The 17,680-nt window shown below is 37.5% G+C and overlaps 1 protein-coding gene across 8 annotated transcripts in view; it reads left to right on the top strand.

Annotated features, from left to right (window-relative positions):
• RALGAPA2 (Ral GTPase activating protein catalytic subunit alpha 2) overlaps positions 1-17,680 on the top strand; it is a 139,304-nt gene that overhangs the window by 14,893 nt on the left and 106,731 nt on the right. For 3 of the 8 annotated variants that reach the window (XM_087774664.1, XM_087774666.1, XM_087774667.1), the window contains exons 4-10: positions 6,091-6,163; positions 9,251-9,294; positions 10,219-10,393; positions 10,947-11,062; positions 13,212-13,350; positions 14,647-14,846; positions 16,562-16,792. In XM_087774664.1, the coding sequence (XP_087630790.1) occupies positions 6,091-6,163; positions 9,251-9,294; positions 10,219-10,393; positions 10,947-11,062; positions 13,212-13,350; positions 14,647-14,846; positions 16,562-16,792 (978 nt within the window). Of the gene's footprint in view, positions 1-4,127; positions 4,150-6,090; positions 6,164-9,250; positions 9,295-10,218; positions 10,394-10,946; positions 11,063-13,211; positions 13,351-14,646; positions 14,847-16,561; positions 16,793-17,680 lie in introns of those variants that run through there. The other 5 variants (XM_087774665.1, XM_087774668.1, XM_087774670.1 and 2 more) reach the window with 4 other exon arrangements.

Raw genomic sequence — 17,680 nt, 5'->3', positions numbered from 1 at the left:
GTGAAACTTTCAGCAGTTTTTGATTCATAAGTCTTTTAAAAGACGTTAGTGCTGTGTTGCTATTTTTATGAATGTGCAAAAGGATGTTCTTATAGCTGTAGCATTTTCTTAAGGTGGTTTTCTTATCTTAGGATGTTGTTCCTAATTACTTGCTACATTTTGAATACAACTGAGTAAAATTGAATTCTGCAGAAATAAATTGTGTATTGAAATTGGCCGATGTGAAAAGTACTTGTAAAATTCTTCACAAGGAATAATCAAGCCAGGTTATTGTTGAGTTCTTATTGCCACAGGTCCTGGTTTCTCATTTCTTGGGGTTATCCCCTTTATTTAACTTTTTTACCGTTTGCATTTTCCTCATGTCTGTACAGCTCAGTGGCTTAATTGCCCCATCTGCAGGTTATCTTACACTTGAAATCAACTTACCATTGAGAGTCACAGCTTTAAATTCAGGTTCTGGGTTCTGTTACAGCTTTTCAGTAGGTTCCCTGTGCCTGCTGTGATTACCAGTTCCACTGTTTAACCCCAAGTCTGTTGTACAGACTTGGTTGGCTGATTCTCAAGCTCAATAGAGTGAAAAGGGCTTATGTGTTTATAGCAATAAAATTGCTTATAGCCCTCCTTGCCTACACATAGAAAATTACTTTTTGAACCAGTCACAGTTTGTTCTGCCGTAATTCTGATCGGTTCATCTATCATTGCTCTTAAAATAACATTGAAGTTATCCTTACAGCATTGTGTTGTAAATTCTAACTATATGTTGCATATGTTTGACTTCAGAGATCTTACTGTTTAATGTTATGTCTAGGGCAAGAATAAGTATCTTGTGTGCTTTGGGCAGACGTTTTCCCTCAAGGAATAACTGTAAATAATTTATTGATGCAATAAATGGAATATCCCTTTATTTAGACTGAACTGCTGCAGGCATATTAAATTCATTGGGCTCTTGGCTTCACCTAAATCAGTGAATAATAGGTGGAAAATTTCTAAATTACTGCCGATTTTACTAGTTAAACACTCTGAAACTCTTGTGGAGATACTACCAAACAGTACTTGAACATACAGGCACAGGAGAGCTGTTCTACATCGGACTTGGCTTAAAGTAGATCCACATGCCACTGACTAACAGAAGCTCCTTATCATGTACAGGTTGTATTGAAAAAGCTGGGGTTTTTTTCTCAGAATTCATTCTCCTGGAATGAACATTATTCTGAACTTGTCATTGACATTGCCTCTGAGAGCACGTTCAATCAGCAAGAGCACATTTGTTTTTGTTCTTGTTTAACAAGACTCTGCATAGCGCGTTACAGAACAGCTTCTTGTAGCTCTGGAAGGCAGACCAACAACGCTTATCGTCTCACTTTTGTGTAAGTTAAGCTGGAAAACATTCAGGCTGTAGGGGTCTTCAGTGTAAGATTTTGGAACAGCCTTAGCTTTCTCTGCGGTCTACAACAGGGTCGTGCAGCACACAGTAACAGGCACAAAGCTTCCAAGCATGACATGATTCGACAAAGTTGGCAAAAATAAGACTTCTTAAAAGAAATTGCAGTATTGGTTAAGTCAGAGTGAATCTGTTGAAATACAAACCTTGGTATTTTTGATTTTACTTTGATGAAATAGAGAGATATATCTTTCAAAAAGCAGCATCCTGTGTAAACTAAGATTTAAACTTAACATTATTCCTAGTCATGCAGGAAGTCCAGAAGAAAAAGAACTATGGATAATCAGTTAAAAGAACTGACAGATACCCTGATGTGTTGATCAGTAGTAATACCTAATTTCTATTTCAAGTGTGCTATAATGGATTACCATATAGATGCAGCAAAGCACTAAGCATTAAATAGATCTATGTGTTTTCTGAAAAAGCAATATTATTTCGCACTGTGGGGTTTCTTAAAATATTTCTTATTAGTCTACTGTGAAACTAGAAACGAGATGTCAATAGCCGGTTTGGATTCACAGCGGTATTGCTAAAAGTCTAGGCTGGAGTGCAAGAAACTGTCATTGGTTTTATAGGAATAGCAATACGTGTTTTTTAGAGCACCAGGGGTTGGGAGAGTGTAGAAAATGTTCTTGGAAATGCAAAGTTGAAAGGACAGCAGCTGGAGCACGTTCATGACTTATGCAATCTTATGTCACACTGTAACGCCGTCTTCGTCTGGGTACTCTAATGCACGCCTGCGAAAATTACTAGTTAAAAGGCATGCTAGCCGTAACTTTGAGTTAATGTGTAACATTCAGAAGTTTTTATTTAATAGTGCAGACTTTTAACCATGATAACTTACTTTTGCATTGCAGGAGCAAATGTGGACTCTGAATTTAGATTATTTATAGTCGTTCCAGTCTGCTACAAAGCTTTCACATCTTCAGTAGGTAGCTGTGATGCTAGCAATCTAATTTGTTTGGTTTTGTTTTTTTTCAAATTACTTCTGTGTACTGTTTGGTAGTACTGTGCAGATGATTAATCACATCTTTGCTTTTTTTTTTTTCAAAGTGCATCCATATATTATTTTTTTTCCTGGTTTTGAGAGGCTGAAAAGGAGAACAGCATGAGAATTGACTTAAATGTCTCAATTTTTGCTATATTAAAAGATTTTGGGATATGGAAGCTTTCCTCAGATAGGAACTTCTGTTCTCTTTCTATTTATTTCAATCCTTGAATTGTTTTGATTCGGTCACCTGAGAAGGGCGTTTGATTATGTGTATTTTAAAGAAAAAAAACCCTGTAACCGGGTTTTCTTCCCCAGCCCTCCCAACTTCATGCGATTTAAAGTTTAAGCTTGCTTTTCCTGGTGGTGGTTGTACTCTGCAACAGCATTTGCTCTCCAGGTTTTCTCTGGGCGTAACCTAAAATTCACCAACACTTGGATGTGAGAGTTGTTATTAAGTTCTTTCTGAAAATGGGTCTTTATTATGCGGCGTTGCCACCTTACCAGCTTACGCAGCTTACACCTTATCATAGTTCACTTTCTGGAAGTGAACTTTGTGCTCAAGTTTAGGTGAAATTGTGTAACATATAAGATACTGTTTTCACTGTGTGCTGTCGTGCCCCTGGCCTTCCCCAAATAACGGTTGGTGTGCTTTGCATCTTGCAGAGAGGGAGTAGTAAAACCCAGCTTCCTTCAATACTGATTGTGTTTTGAAACAACCAGCAGGTGGTGGTTATTTATTTTGATCCGGAATCAGTTGGGATCTGTAAACTGTAAAATTACTCTAAGAACATTGCTGAAGCTCTTGGGAAATATGTATTCTTTCTTTTGGCAACTAAGGAAAATTTATTTGTACATCATCAGATTACTTTGGCAAATTTTCATTCATAATACATGAGTATGCCATGCCTGGTGTTTAGGTACACATCAGACATTTAGTGAAGTAGACATATTTTCTAAATATAATATATATGTATTTTATATATCTATTTATAATTATATATTTGTATATATTTTTGTTTTACAATAAAGGATTTTACTGTAACATCTGAAATATACTAACATATGCATTTTCACTAGTAGTATTACCAGATTTTGATAAATTTCTAATAAAACATACTGATACAGAAGGGGTGCTTGATTTTTTTTTGAAGTTTAATACAATTGGTTCTCAAAAATTAGTGTTTTGAAACAAATGAGAGAGAATTTACATCCAAAGACAAGCTGAAGGTATCTTGTGAGTGTGGCCTGTAAAAGGAAATCGGTTTTGCTCTAACGATCTACGGTACTTCTTATGATGGCTTAAACAATGGAAAAAAAAGATATGTGTCTCTGGTTTTCCATAACAAGCACGAAGATGTTTGAAGGTTCCTCCCTGCAGTGTATTCTGATACTTGAATCCAGACCGATTTTGTTGCCAGTTTGTTTTAGGGTTTTGTTTAATGGAGCCTCTCCTCGTGCGCCTTGGGCACGCGGTATGGGATCAGTCCAGCGTGGGCCTGGACATGCAGAGCGCCGCAGCTCTTGCCGTGACTTCAAGTATTCGTGGTTTAGGTTACAAGCTCCTTTCTGCCTGTGCCAAGTTAGGTAAAGATTAATGTCAGAAATAGTCGTGAAAAGTGGTGGGCTGCTAGTATTTTAATATTTAGATGGATAATGATAATTCTTTGTCTGTGGATCCTGCAATCTGATTGGCAGAAACGTGGTCCTTAACTAACAGGTAAAGCCGAAATGTGAATCATGGCCTCATTTTTAGCCAGTCAGATCCTTCATCCCAAGCGCATTCCTCCTGCCCGTGGATGGGGAGCTAGACCTCTGGCCACCAGCCTCCTGCTCCTTCAGTCCCTGCCGCGGCGGCGTCCTGGGGAGGGAGCTGTGAGAGTAACCCTGAAACGAAGTCCAACAAGAACATAGAAGGCATGTGCCTCATTTATATTTTGGTTCTAGGTAAACTTTTAGAAGTGCCAAATACTATTTGGGGAGCATGTGCTACGGTAAAGATGCGAAGGAAGAGCAGTCTGTTTGTGTGACCTGAGGTCTGGTTCCCTAAGTCTATGAACTTGTCGTGACTTTCATCTTCTGCCATGGAGAAAAGAACGTTCCATTTTCAAAACGGCCGTATTCCGAGTGCTGTATATAACTTCCGAAGCACTTTGTTGGCAAAAATAAAAAAAAAGTCTGTCTTATTCCATCTCTCGAGCATACTGTTTTTAACAGCAATAATGATTCATGTGTTGGCCATCTCTGAAGGATTGCCTAAAATGCCACTTCTTGCTTTCTTGGCTGTGACGCTTTATTTCCTCTCGTGAGCTTTTATGTGCAAAAGACCAACAAATGGGTCACCGTTGCTTAAATGACTTGTTTGTTTTGCATCCTGCATGTAGTATTTCTGAAAACTTAATGGCGCTTTGTTGTGCAGAAGTTTGTTCCAGTGATTTTGTTTGATAATTACCAGGAACTCTGACTGTTAGTCATTTATAACATTGTTAAATATAATTTTGGTGCCAAAAGTAGATTTTAAAAATAGTTTCCCATTTAAATATATCGTCTTAATTTCGTATTTCAATGGCTGAAAAGTTGTAAGACCCAGACACATTTTTCTGTGAAATCTATGTGCAACCATGTTTGTTCTCTCTCTTTTTTGAGAGGCTGGGCAGCGATCAGTTAGCTGTCCTGTACTACTAATACACCTACTTGCTGAGCCCTAGTCTATACTGCTAATAGTTTAAAAAAGAGAAGGAAAAAAAAAAAAAAGGTGTCTTGGCACCTGTTAAAGTCCTTATAAAAGCCATATTTACCCAAGTAAGACCCCCAAATAGTTTTGATTTATCCAGATTATTTAATAGCATTAGCATCCACTAAACTGACAAAGAACAACATTTGGTAGCCCCAACTGTTCTTTGCAACTAAGATTATAAGACTCCATTCAGGAAAGCACCTGAGTATATGCTTAAATTGCTTTGCTTTGTTGGTGCCCTGTAGTGTAACAAAACTAAGGGGTTTGACCACAACCTCTTTCTTTGTTTTTTCTGCCTCTGTCAGGATCAGTCCAAAACTACAGAAGCAGACTGCTACATATTATTCCACATAAGTGCTTTATTAACTGCATGTGCTGTGAATTAAATCAGTCTAGCTTTGTGTAATTTGGCTTGGTTTCACTCACCAGCTGAAAACACAGGTAAATCATCTCACAGGAAAAATAACGGCACTGCTGTTCATCTCTGCCTTAGCTGGGAGATCAGACCCCGTTAGCTGATGAAAAGACAGACCTAAGCCTCAGAAGCTCAAAATCTGGACTATATCAATCTAACAGTAGTCATTACCAGACACTTCAGAGAAATGTAGCCCAAAGTGAGCTGCTTAGAAACCTGTAACTTCTTCATAAGAAATCAGTTTATATTCTGGAATGCTAGGGTTTTGCAAGACAGTGGGAAAGGGAAAGCGGTTCATGACAGTGTCATGGTATTCATTCAGGACTATTCCAAGTATCTTTCTCCGTAACAAGAGAGAGTGTGTAACGGGCAGGAGTCCTTACTATGATAGGTATTTGCTTTCTATTGTGTTCTCTATGTATACATTACCATTTCATTTATGTCTTGTATATTAGTTTCTCTGTATCCTCTGAATGAGACAGTTTATTATGGAAAATTTGACTATTTAGTTTTGTTTCCTGCAGAAAATATTGCAGCTACTACCTGAGAGGATTTTTTATCGATGGCATTTTCGCAGTATAGGTAAGAAGGAATGGTTTACAAACATTCTAGTACAAATAGAATCAATGTTTTCTGTAGTCACTTCCCTGGTTCTCCAAGTCCCGTTAACCACAGAATCCCTTAGTACTGCTCATACACAAATAGTACTTACATACGAGACTTGCAGCTGAAAATTCTAGAAGCATGTGGAAAAGCTTTTTACCTTTTTTCCTTGTTTTGTGTGGTTTTGGTTGCCTGCTTAATTTTTATTTTGCACGAATGCTCTTTAAATTTTCTATAATCTTGGATTTGCCCGAGTCCTCTTCCCTTTCTTCTCCTTCATGTGCTAGAAGCTATCAAGGTGCTGGGGGTTATAAACCAACACGCCTTTTTCTAATTCGGTCTCCCCTTGTATTCACAGACTACCACCAAAAACTAAGATTGAGGAGGGTTGTGGAATCTGTATGTGACTCTTGCAAATCTGCGTTATGATAGCCTTTTGCAAGTAATCATACACGAGATGCCCATACAAATTCATACATATTGCTCTTTGCCTGACAATAGATACTGTGTTGAACTCGACCCTTGCCGCCTCCTGGAAATTTATTCTGTAAGACTCATGCCGTGAATAGGTGGCTGCTTGGTAGTTGAGCACAGGCTGTGCAAACCATTGGACTGCTGCAGTGAACAGGAGCTTAATTTCTTCTCTGATATTCCTGTATTCTCTGTGCAGTTTAGTTCGTTAATGTTTGTGAAACAGTTGTCACTGTTTGTGGGAATTAAATGAGGAATTTCTGGTTTAGAGCTGGGATAGTGAAGGAAAGAGATTAAGGACAAAAATGTAAACTTTATAGTAGCTCTTTTTTGATCAATTTTTCTTTTAATGAGTGGTCCACAATTTTACTGGCCTTCATAAGTGTAATTATGAATACTTGGTATTTCTGCAAGTTTGGCCCCAGCTGTCTTTCACTGATTCTCGTGTAACGGAGGATTTGCCAAGCATCATGTTAGAATACAACGTTGGCCATGACAGACACCAGACACCTATGGATGGCATTCACTTGGTCAAACCGAGAGACTATCCGTTCTTTCCCCATGCTCCTGCGGTATTTACTGTCCATGTTCTGGCTTCCGGAGCAAAGGAAGGAATAGGAGTCTGGCAGAGAGAAGTCTTGGCATTAGTAAAGCTCTGCTTTTTTTTTTTTTTTTTTTTTTTTTCTTAGTCTCCTGTCCATTCTGCATGCTTTGTAAGGCAGGTGTTCTGCAGAAAAAGGCTCCATAAGCATGGAGCTGAAGATCGTATTGCAACACGTGCATACAAAAGAACAAAATAAAGTCACCAACTTTAAGGCATGCACTCGGAGTGCTTGGCTTAAAGCACTGAATGTTCTTCCACTATAGTTTTTTTCTTTTAAGCATAAAGATAATAGATATCTAACAGGCTTGGTTTAGTCACTCATGAGCTTTGGAAATCTAAAGAAGAAAAGCAGGATTAATTTTTCTGAACAACTATCATGTTTTTTAGAAGTTTTCATATAGCTCATATAGGACTTTCAACTAGATTTTAAAATTAGATTTGATCATTAATGCTATGGGGGAAAAAAAAAGTTTTATTGTCTGTAATTTGAAGATAGCTAACCTTTCGATGATTTAAATATTCCCTGTGGCCTACAGTGCTTGTATAGTATGTGTTTTGACCTTGTGATCATGTACAGGAGCCAGAAAGCAAAATTTATTCCTCTCCTCATTTGACCAGATTGAATAAAGCTAGAGTCAGATGGGCACAGAAATACCGAAGGGTGAAATACATTTATTTTGATAGTCAAAGTACCTGGAAAACCAATGAAGTAGTTGTAACTTGATAATTTCCTCTGAACTAAACATCTTTGATTCATCACTGCTTTGAAAATTCTGCTTCTGGATGCTACCAAAGTGGTCGCAATGTTTTGTTTTGCTGTTTGTTAAAGAAAATTTTATGCTGCTTTGAGGGGGTTATATTTCTGCTACGTAGTACTTTTTTGTTGTTGTTTGGTTTGGTTTCCAGCACTATTTCATCAGCTGCCATGTTTTTCATCAGAACAATGAATTTGCTGTTGCAGAAGAAATAATGAGTGGAAGTTAAAGGTCAAGGAAAGGGCTGTTGTCACATTTCCAGTTAGCACTGACAAAAATAAAAGGAGACATCTGCTTGACCACTTTACTACCGTTTCATCTGAATTAGTCCAGAACAAATTGGTTTTAGTCAGTTGTTTTGTAGCTGATATATTCTTTATATTCATGCTTCTCTTGAATAGTCATATTTGGATAATTTTTTAGCTGTGTCCAATAAATAAGCTACAAAATTTGGCAGTGCAATTATTTACAGCTGTACCTTGTGATTTGCTTTTTGCTTAATGGTCACATGGATTAATATCTATTTGCTATATATGTTAACAATTTCCATTTAATACTGTGAAATGGTGAGATCTTGAGGGGAGGATCACATTAAGGAATGTACATAATTCACAAATCCAGGACAAATAACAGCTGAGTGCTACATCATGTTATTTTTCTTAGAATTGGATTAAAACCATTTTTTAACTGAAGCGTTTGACGTATAGTCTCTCTCTGATTTGTAGGTCAGACATTTGAAGTTAAGGGCAGTTAGCCTGGTACATCTAAAACCAGAATTGAAATATTTTGCAATTTTAATAGTTGTGTTTTATAGACTTGAATGTAATATAGATTGCTAGCATCTTTTTCTTATCGTTATTGTCAATATTAGTGTATTCGAATGCATTAATCCTACAAGTTGGACTACTTGATTTCTCCAAATCTAGTAAGTCAAAATTTCCCCTAGATATCTTATTTTTAGTGAAAATAATTTGAGAAACTGTCATCTGACTAAAACCAAAGTACCTCACTGTAAAGATACATTATATTTAATCGTATAACACTGAAGATGCCGATTGTAATTAGATTCACTTTGGGTTTTTTCACCCCGTAGTTTTCTTTTTCTTAAACACCAGCACAGTAGCCACATAGTAAATGGCATTAAACTAGCCTTTTCTGTAGTATTTTTCAAAAAACATTCTGATGGAAAGTGACCATCTTAGTATCTGATACGTGCCTCTAATTTTTCTAATCCAGGGTCGATTCTGAAGAAACTTTTGCACACTGGAAATTCTCTCAAGGTATTTCTCTTTGGTGATGTACTCATATTTCTTTTCACTTTAATTCTTACGAAGCATCTTACTTTACAATTTTCCAATATCAGTGTTGTTCAGATTGTTAGGCTTTGTAATTTTACTTATTCACCGTTTAATCATAAATTTTATTATTGTAATCCTAGATTATTTTAATATTTATCTTCTTCAGTCGTGTTGCTGTTCTAACGACCTTTGTAAAGTTACCTGGAGAAGGTATTAATATGTTTTGCTTAATACTTTATTTTTTCATCTCTCTCTATCATTAAGTACACTGTATTAAATGTATTGGTTTCTTTTTTGCCAAAGAGTTTTAAATCTATTTTTCTTTTTCTAAATATATTACTAAAATTAAAATTGTATCTTGTTAATAAAAAAAAGTAAATAGACTTAGTAAACTTACTGAATACGCTACCTCGGGTGGTTTTGTTGCATCTCGGTGTTCACGAGGATCTTCTGATCCCGGTGATGTTGACGGCAGTAGCTTGCTTTGGCCTCTGTGGGGCCAAGATTGCAGACTTACAAGGGCACGAATTATTGGCAGTTCCCTGGTTGTGCCTCACACTTGCTGTTGTACTTCCAGAGCCCCTTTTAAGATTGACTCTTGAGGCTAGCCAAGATGTGTTTGGCCCCAGGAACTGCAGGAGTGGAACTAAACTTTTTGGCCTCTGATTGAAGCTGGAGCGATAATGCTGTCTCCTTGGAGTGCCACCACCTTGGGTACAGCTTGCTCCCACCCTTCTCTCCTCATGGTTAAATTAATAATGTGATTACTCTCGGTATGATGAAAAGACTCGCTAGCATGTAGCTGGGATGAAAGTATTTGTCCTGCATTTTCTTAACTATTTAACTGTGTTACTGTACTTACAAATTTATTTTAATACCTTTTTCTACAAAATCACCCCCTTGTAGATAAGATGTGAAGGAATCCGACTGTTTCTTCTCTGGCTTCAAGCGCTTCAGACTAACTGTGCGGAAGAGCAGATATTAATATTTGCATGCCTTGTCCCTGGCTTTCCACCCATTATGTCCTCACGAGGTCCCTGTACACTAGATAACCTCATTAGTCCTCCTAATTCGCCAGATGGTGAGTAAATGAACAGAATTTCCATCAGAGGTGTATTGCCTCCCCCTTCCACTGAGGTTGTTGTGGAGCTGTAGCGTTCCACGGGGGGAAGATGTCACATGGATGATACTATTTGTCTTTATAATTCAGAGATGTATTGGATTTGTCCAGCTATTGTATTCATTACAGCTGTAGAGCCTTCTGATCTTGTCATTCTGAGTTCAGAATGGTTGGGTTTATTGTTTTTTGTTTCATTTGTTAATTGAGGTGCAGCTATATGAACATGTTACTGCAAAATAAGTAGGTGTGTAGATTTACATCTTATTGGTTAATCTGCAGTAGTCGCTTGTGTTAACGCTTCAAACCGCAGTAAATCGTGCGGTTGGTGCCATCCCTGATTATATGCGGTAGGACTTGGGGAAATACGGGAAGCCCAAGCAGTTACTGGACTTTGACTTTGTACAACTTAGTAACATGTTAATGATTCTTTTCAAATTAATCTTTTTATAGAAAGTATCTTTTATTTAACTATTTTCAGATTTTCTATGTTTAAAACATTTTCTTTTTATTTTAGCTAAGATTTTTCCAGAAGAAATAACCCCACTTTTGCCAGCTGTCTCTGGAGAGAAAATTGCTGAAGACCAAACCTGCTATTTTCTTCAGCTCCTGTTAAAATATATGGTAATTCAGGTGCGGAGGATATATGTTTTTAACTATTCATATTTGGAGGAATGTACTTGTGGTAGAAAATTAAGTCTACACTGTGTCTATACAGAGCTGGTTTTGCCCCTCCCCAGGAAGAAGCTGTCTTCTGCACTTTTATTCTTGTTTTTTAAAAGGAAAATCATCCCAAAGGTATTTCCTTGTGCCATTTTTGGTGAAAATAAGTAGTTTTTCACACTTGTGATAAGAATTAATGAATGTTCTCCAAACTTGCAGGATAACTGACTTTTTATGTGCTTGTGGTCACATTTAGAAAATTAATATGGGGTAAAGATACAACTCGTTCTCGTTGGACACATCCATAGCTGGGAAGACATGTAAAGGAGCACTGGAAAAAGATAAAAAAGGAGAGATGGCTTCTGAGATTTTTTTTAAAAGGATGCAAGTAACATGTAAATCAAAAATTTTAATTAGAAATAGATCAGATTAATCTGTACAGGAAAGAAATTAAGATAATGTATATATTTAAAAAGTACAAGTTAAGCAACGTTTTACATAAAGTGGAAACTGTATAGACAATGAGCATAAAAGAACTCAGTATTAAAAAAAAGATAAAAGATAATGGAATACTTTGAGATACATTTTTTTGTATCAAAAGGCAAGACCAAAATGATATTTGGAAGGAGTTTTGTCATCTTGAATAAATGCTTCATTTTGAAAAGTGGCTGTATGAAATTATCAACTTCCTACACGACACTCTTTGTTTTACGTATCAGAGTCTCACAACACTTCAGTTAAAAAAATACTTTCACTGTTCTTTTTATACTCTTCTTACGTGTTTGGGATCTAAAAAACTGACTACACTGTAAATCCAATTGCGTTGTGGTTCATCAACATTCACTTATTTGTGTTGCTCGGTAGAGGGGAGCACAGTTGGGCAGGAACTTTCTTGCTTACAGACAAGAGATGAGATTAAAATAATCTGATGCGAGTGCAGAATGATTGAACATAGAGCAAATCTACATCTTCAAGACAATTTATGTCTGGGACTGGGTAGAATTTAATATGAGTCAGTGTATTTACGTAACAAATAAAATGATGCAAAACCTCAGGAGGCTTGTTTCCAAGCTCTACAGGTGTATTTTGCAAAAGTAGGGCATTGCAATTCCAGAATTTTAGAGATTTGGAAAAGATCTAGTATAGATTAAAGTAAGAAAATGCATTTAAAAGAAAATAAGTAAATAAATAAATTCCACGTGACTGATTTAAAGTCAGTTTTTCTTTAACTTAATAAATTATCATCTTGGATATAGATTCAGCGAACTTGTCATCTGCTGTGTACAGTTGGACAGGTTTTTCTACGAGCTTTTACTGGGAAAAAAAAAAAAATTTAAGAATCCTGTAGTCCTTTGTAGCCTTTTGGTGTTGCTTAAAGAAAAAAAAGAGGTGGGCCTGAATTTAAAGTATGTGTCAAAGATAAACACTTTCAGTGCTCACTTGAGTTTCACAAAAAGGGAAGTGATGTAGGAGGCTAAAACCCAGGTAGGTTTCAGTCATCAGTGGAAAAAGTGCTTCATTGTAAAGATGTCTACTTTTACCTTTCTTATTTGAAGTTGTATTGGATTTTCTTATACAAATAAAGAAAACACACCCATATAGATTATGTGCAACTTATTCCAAATTGAAGGTTTTTTAATACGAAAAGAGCAACTCCTTGTCAAAATTTGGCACAGTCTTCCAAGGAATTGTAGTTCAAAACTGTTGGTAAAGAGCAACTTGGAAGTACGTGTGTGACTCTGGTGTTGATCTATGCAGTAACGGAAGAGTACCTTTAAAAACAAACTTAGATGTCAGCCTCTTACTTGTCAGTCTAAATTTACAGGTAGGCAGCAAATTTGTTAAAAACATTAATGTGACATTTTCTGTGCTTCACTGTATCAGAACAGCACAAATGTGCTGGCTTCTAATGAGCCTGCCGCCTTTGATATGCTAGAGCCCTCGTGGTAATATCTTACATTCTTACTGCAGTTTGTAAAGTTTTTTGGGACAGTGCTAGTTTTTTATATCTCTTGTTAAAGTATAATTGTTTATCTTTCGTATTCAGTGTGGAATGATTGCCGGTATAACACATCAACGTAAAGCTTTTTGTTTGTTTCCCTTTAACTCCATGACAAAGGCTGCAAGTTTAGAGTGGAAGAATAAGGAGAACCAAGACACGGGTTTTAAGTTTCTCTTCACCTTGTTTAGAAAATACTATCTTCCTCACTTGTTTCCATCTTTTACAAAGCTAACCAACCTCTACAAACCTGTTCTTGGTAAGTAGTGAGTTTTATCTTTGAAGTAGAAAAAGAAATAATGGTGACTGTTCTCAGTAGCATCTCTGTTACCGGCGGGCATATCACTACAGCTCTGTTGAATGAGGATTTTTCCTCCCTTGTCTCATGTTTTGATTTTTTTTCCTAGCACAACCTTTGATTTTCTGAGATAGCCCAGGAAGCTGCTGCTGCTCGTCACTGCATAAGGGCTGGCCTGATTCTCCTTTCCTAAGGACATTTCCACTGGCATAACATTTATATCGAGTGAGCGAGGACTCTGTAGCTGTGATGTGTAATGAAGACAGAACATGCTCTCTGACAGGTTTTTTTTAAAGAATTGGCAAGCTGCCCAAGCGTGAGGGAGTAGCTAACTTAGTTACTCTTATTTTACTTCTTGTTTCCTTGAAGAGAAAATGAGCATGAAGGGCCAAATGAAAGGAAATGGAGATGCACATCTACAGTTGTAGGATTAAAAGCATGTTATTTCAGAAAGGCTCACACTTCTCCTAATTTTCCACTGAATGATGTATTAGAGTCCATAGGAACAGTTGTGTTAATACTCAGCTGACGTACTGCAGCCTCTTCATCATCCTTTCCCTCCCTCCTTTGATTTTTAACTCATGTCCTTTGCAGTTTAATCACTCAGAGCCGCTTCAGCTGTGTTGTTCACAGCTAGAGCCCAGGCCTCCCATGTTTTTCAGCTGTGTATAAGTGATTTTTCCCTAAATCTAAGCATCTGAATGAATTGTGACCCAACCTATCTCCCTTCAGCAATCTTCCACTTCTTCCCATGTGTTTTCTTTCTTCCGTTTCAGCTTGTGCAGTGCTCTTTGCACCTGAGTTAACTTCTCTTTCTGATGTGCTAAGTCTCCTTTTTCCTCTTAATCTTTGCACTATTGAGCGTTCCAGAGCCATCTTCTCTTTCTCACTGCGCTTTATTAATAAAACCGTGAAACTTATAAAATGAACTTACATTGTAGTAGGAGCAGTTCTTTGTTTCAGATTTTGCCCTTCTTTTTGCAGGCCTTCTCTTTTGCTTTCCTTTGTTTTGCATGATACAAATTATAACCTTCAGGAAAGATCTGTGCTTTTGTGTTCTTGCTTTTCTTTAGGAGTAATAAAATTATGATAGAATATAAGCATTAATATAATAAAAGCAGTCAGTCATTGCATCTGTTATTTCGTATGGAGAAAATGTTGTTGGTGACGTGTTCGAGACATTTAACCAGAGTCTGGAAGCAATTACAGTTTTTTAAGATTAGATTTTCTTTATATCTTCTCTTTTTATCTCACCAGATATTCCTGATATAAGACCAAGACCAGTATACATTACTGCAACACGAAACAATGAAAATGTCTATAGCACAAAAATCCCATATATGGCAGCTCGAGTTGTTTTTATTAAGTGGCTTGTTACCTTCTTTCTTGAAAAGAAATATTTAACTGCTGTTCAGAATACAAAAAATGGAGGAGAAATGCTCCCTAAAATTATTCAGGTGTGCTTTAAAGTTTACCTCTCTTTTCTTATGTACATGCTAACCTTGCAAATGATCACAATGCACTGACAACTGAAGCAAGAAAGAAATGCTACCCCTAAGTGAATAGATTATGTACTTGATTATTTGATTTTTTTTTTTCTTTGATGAAGGAGGGAATCTCCAAGGGAAACCCTTTAGTAATTTACTAGCATTTTTTTCCTCACAACTGTTTGCCTTACCAGCTTCATCAGTATTATGTTTAGACTTTTGGAATTTAATCTGTAAGCTGTCAAACTTATTTGTGCCATGGACCATTTCCCAGCAACATCAAAGGCTGCTTTGTTTTCCTCTTGATTAAAGCAGCTGTTTACAAGGAGATATTAGAAAAATATTTCACTTTCCAATTGCTGGTTGAGACTTCTCCAGGATTAGGGACTTCACACTGAATTTTAGAGAAATAGATGCTTTTTCTTTTAAGAGACTCTCCAGTTTCCTGTTAAAAATTTAGGATCGCTGTCAGCTTATATTCTTCTCTTGAATCGTAGGTCAGTGTCAAATCTGGATTCAGTGGAAAAACATACATTAACTATTATGGTAGAACTGTATATTTTCATGTCGATTGTTCTTGGAGTTCTTCGCTGTAGAAGTTTGAAGCCCTAAGCCAGCTAAGTGTAGCTTACCTTCTGAAAGTCCTTTTTTTTAAATTGATCTTTTCTTTCTCATTGGCAATTCTACCTTTTGTATAAACTGCTGTGCCATTCCAACAGACGTAGCCTGGAAAAAGAATTTTTTTTTCTTTCCACTGAATTTTATGGACAGCTGACACCAAATAAATATTTAGGTTGCAGAAGGGTATTGCTGCCCTCGAAAAGGAAACTGGTCAAAAGTTATCAGGTAGCTGAAGCTGAGCACCAGCTTTTGGCACATTGACTTCTCGGTGGCTTTGAAGCTTGTTGCTGATGCCAGACAGCAACGTCTCTTATTTGAATGGGCCGCTTTATTTGTCCTTGGTATTATGATGTAATTTAAAGCTTACAGCGAGCCTGTGCCTCGCTAGGGTGGCTGAATCTTAACAATAAAGTTCATTGTGAAAAGCAGCAGAGATGTTATTGCTGCTCTGTTACTGCTCGCTTGGTCGAACAGAGGGCAGCCTTATTCATGTCAACAGAAAACAGAACTGCGTTGGGCGATGCTTTGGGTTAGTGTAAGTTGGGGTTCTTTCTCTGGTAACTCAAAAGCGGTTTTTTAGTCCTCTCTCTTCTCCTGAGTGGATCACGTTAGCCAGACGCAGTTCGAGGTGTTGCAAAATACGTGCAATGCCAGAACAAAACAGGAGAAGGAGTTGTCAGGAATAATAAGGTGCAAGGGTATGAGCCACGTATAGTGGTATGATCCATCTTTTCCCAAAAACGAAGGGACCTGGGGATTCCTCTCCACTGTGTGCGTTCCTTCACTCCCACCACTGCACCCTCCCTTTTTATCTTACGGAGTGGACAAGTCAGTCAGCTGTTCTGGGCTGGGGGGGGCCATATGTAGTGTACATTATGCAGAGTATAAGACCAAATTCCTCCTTGGATCAAGTAGCAGACTGAAAATTACACTTCCTGACTGCTGGGATCCCAGTGTGTTGTGTGAAAAAGAGCACTAGTATCTTGAGTTCTGTGTAAGTATTCCAGACTTTTGGTGTACGCTATTTCAGTTATTTAATTAGGAGTGCATTTTCTTCTGTGTAGACTGTTGGTGTTGTAAACCAAGATAAAAACGCCGAGCTGGAAGCCAGTATGTCTTATGCAAGCGAGCAGGAGAGAAGCCATTCTAACAGCAGCACCTTGTCTGACAGAAGGCTCAGCAATTCCAGCCTCTGCAGCATCGAAGAGCAGCACCGGACCGTCTATGAGATGGTGCAGAGAATCCTCTTATCCACTCGAGGATATGTTAACTTTGTTAATGAGGTGTTTCGACAAGTAAGTCTGTATGTTTAGTTGCTATTGGTTTTGGGTTTTTTTTTTTCTTTTAAAGGAAATGTCATGGTTATGAGAGAACACTGCGAAGGCTGTTGGTCAGGTAACTGGTCAAACTTGATGCTAATCACACCAGCACCCTTTTAGTTTGGAGTCCTTCCTAGGTCTAGTTTTAACGATAAAATTAGGAATTTTTTGTAGGAACTGAAGCTTGTTGCTGATGCCAGATGGCAACGTGTCATATTTGAACGGGCCGCTTTATTTGTTCTTGGTATTGCAATGTAATTTAAAGCTGTGTAAAGAGCTATTAGCTTGCAAATTTATTATTTGAATTAGTAAGATTCTTGTTCCTGTGATCAGCGTCAATATTTAATGTCTATTTGAACATTGATTGCTTCTACTAGTATTTTTCATTAATGTGATATCTTTTCAATTGTTTGGGATAAAAATACATAAAATACATGTGGACCTACTGGAGACTCCCTTTTTTTTTTTTTTTTTTTTTGTCCCTTAGCAAGGTAGAAATCGGTTGAAGCAGCAGTTCCAGGTCACCTAAGTGCTTTACTGTGCAATATTTAGCGTGGCACAGTTTAGGACTGCTTGGTGCAGTGCGTCGCAGTGGGATGGGTGGCATTTTGACAGGAAGGAGTACGGCTGCCTACCTGAAGATCCGCTGTGGCGTGCTGCCCTCTCCTGGTGTTTGCTCAGAGTGTGGGAGGCCAGACCAGCTTCCAGGGAACAAAGGCGAACGGGATCCAGTACTTTTGTCTTTATGATCAGTGTTCGGTAGTTGAAACAGATAATGGTATTTGGATCCTGTTTGTGTTTCTCTCTCCCTTACAGGAATCTCACTAGTCACAGTGAATTCCTCTTTTTTTCTTTCCCTTTTCT

This window comes from Nipponia nippon, unplaced genomic scaffold (assembly GCF_047370975.1).
Source record: "Nipponia nippon isolate SJK-2023a ecotype South Korea unplaced genomic scaffold, ASM4737097v1 scaffold_4, whole genome shotgun sequence".
Taxonomy (NCBI): domain Eukaryota; kingdom Metazoa; phylum Chordata; class Aves; order Pelecaniformes; family Threskiornithidae; genus Nipponia; species Nipponia nippon.
This window is presented reverse-complemented; position numbering and strand designations above follow the sequence as displayed.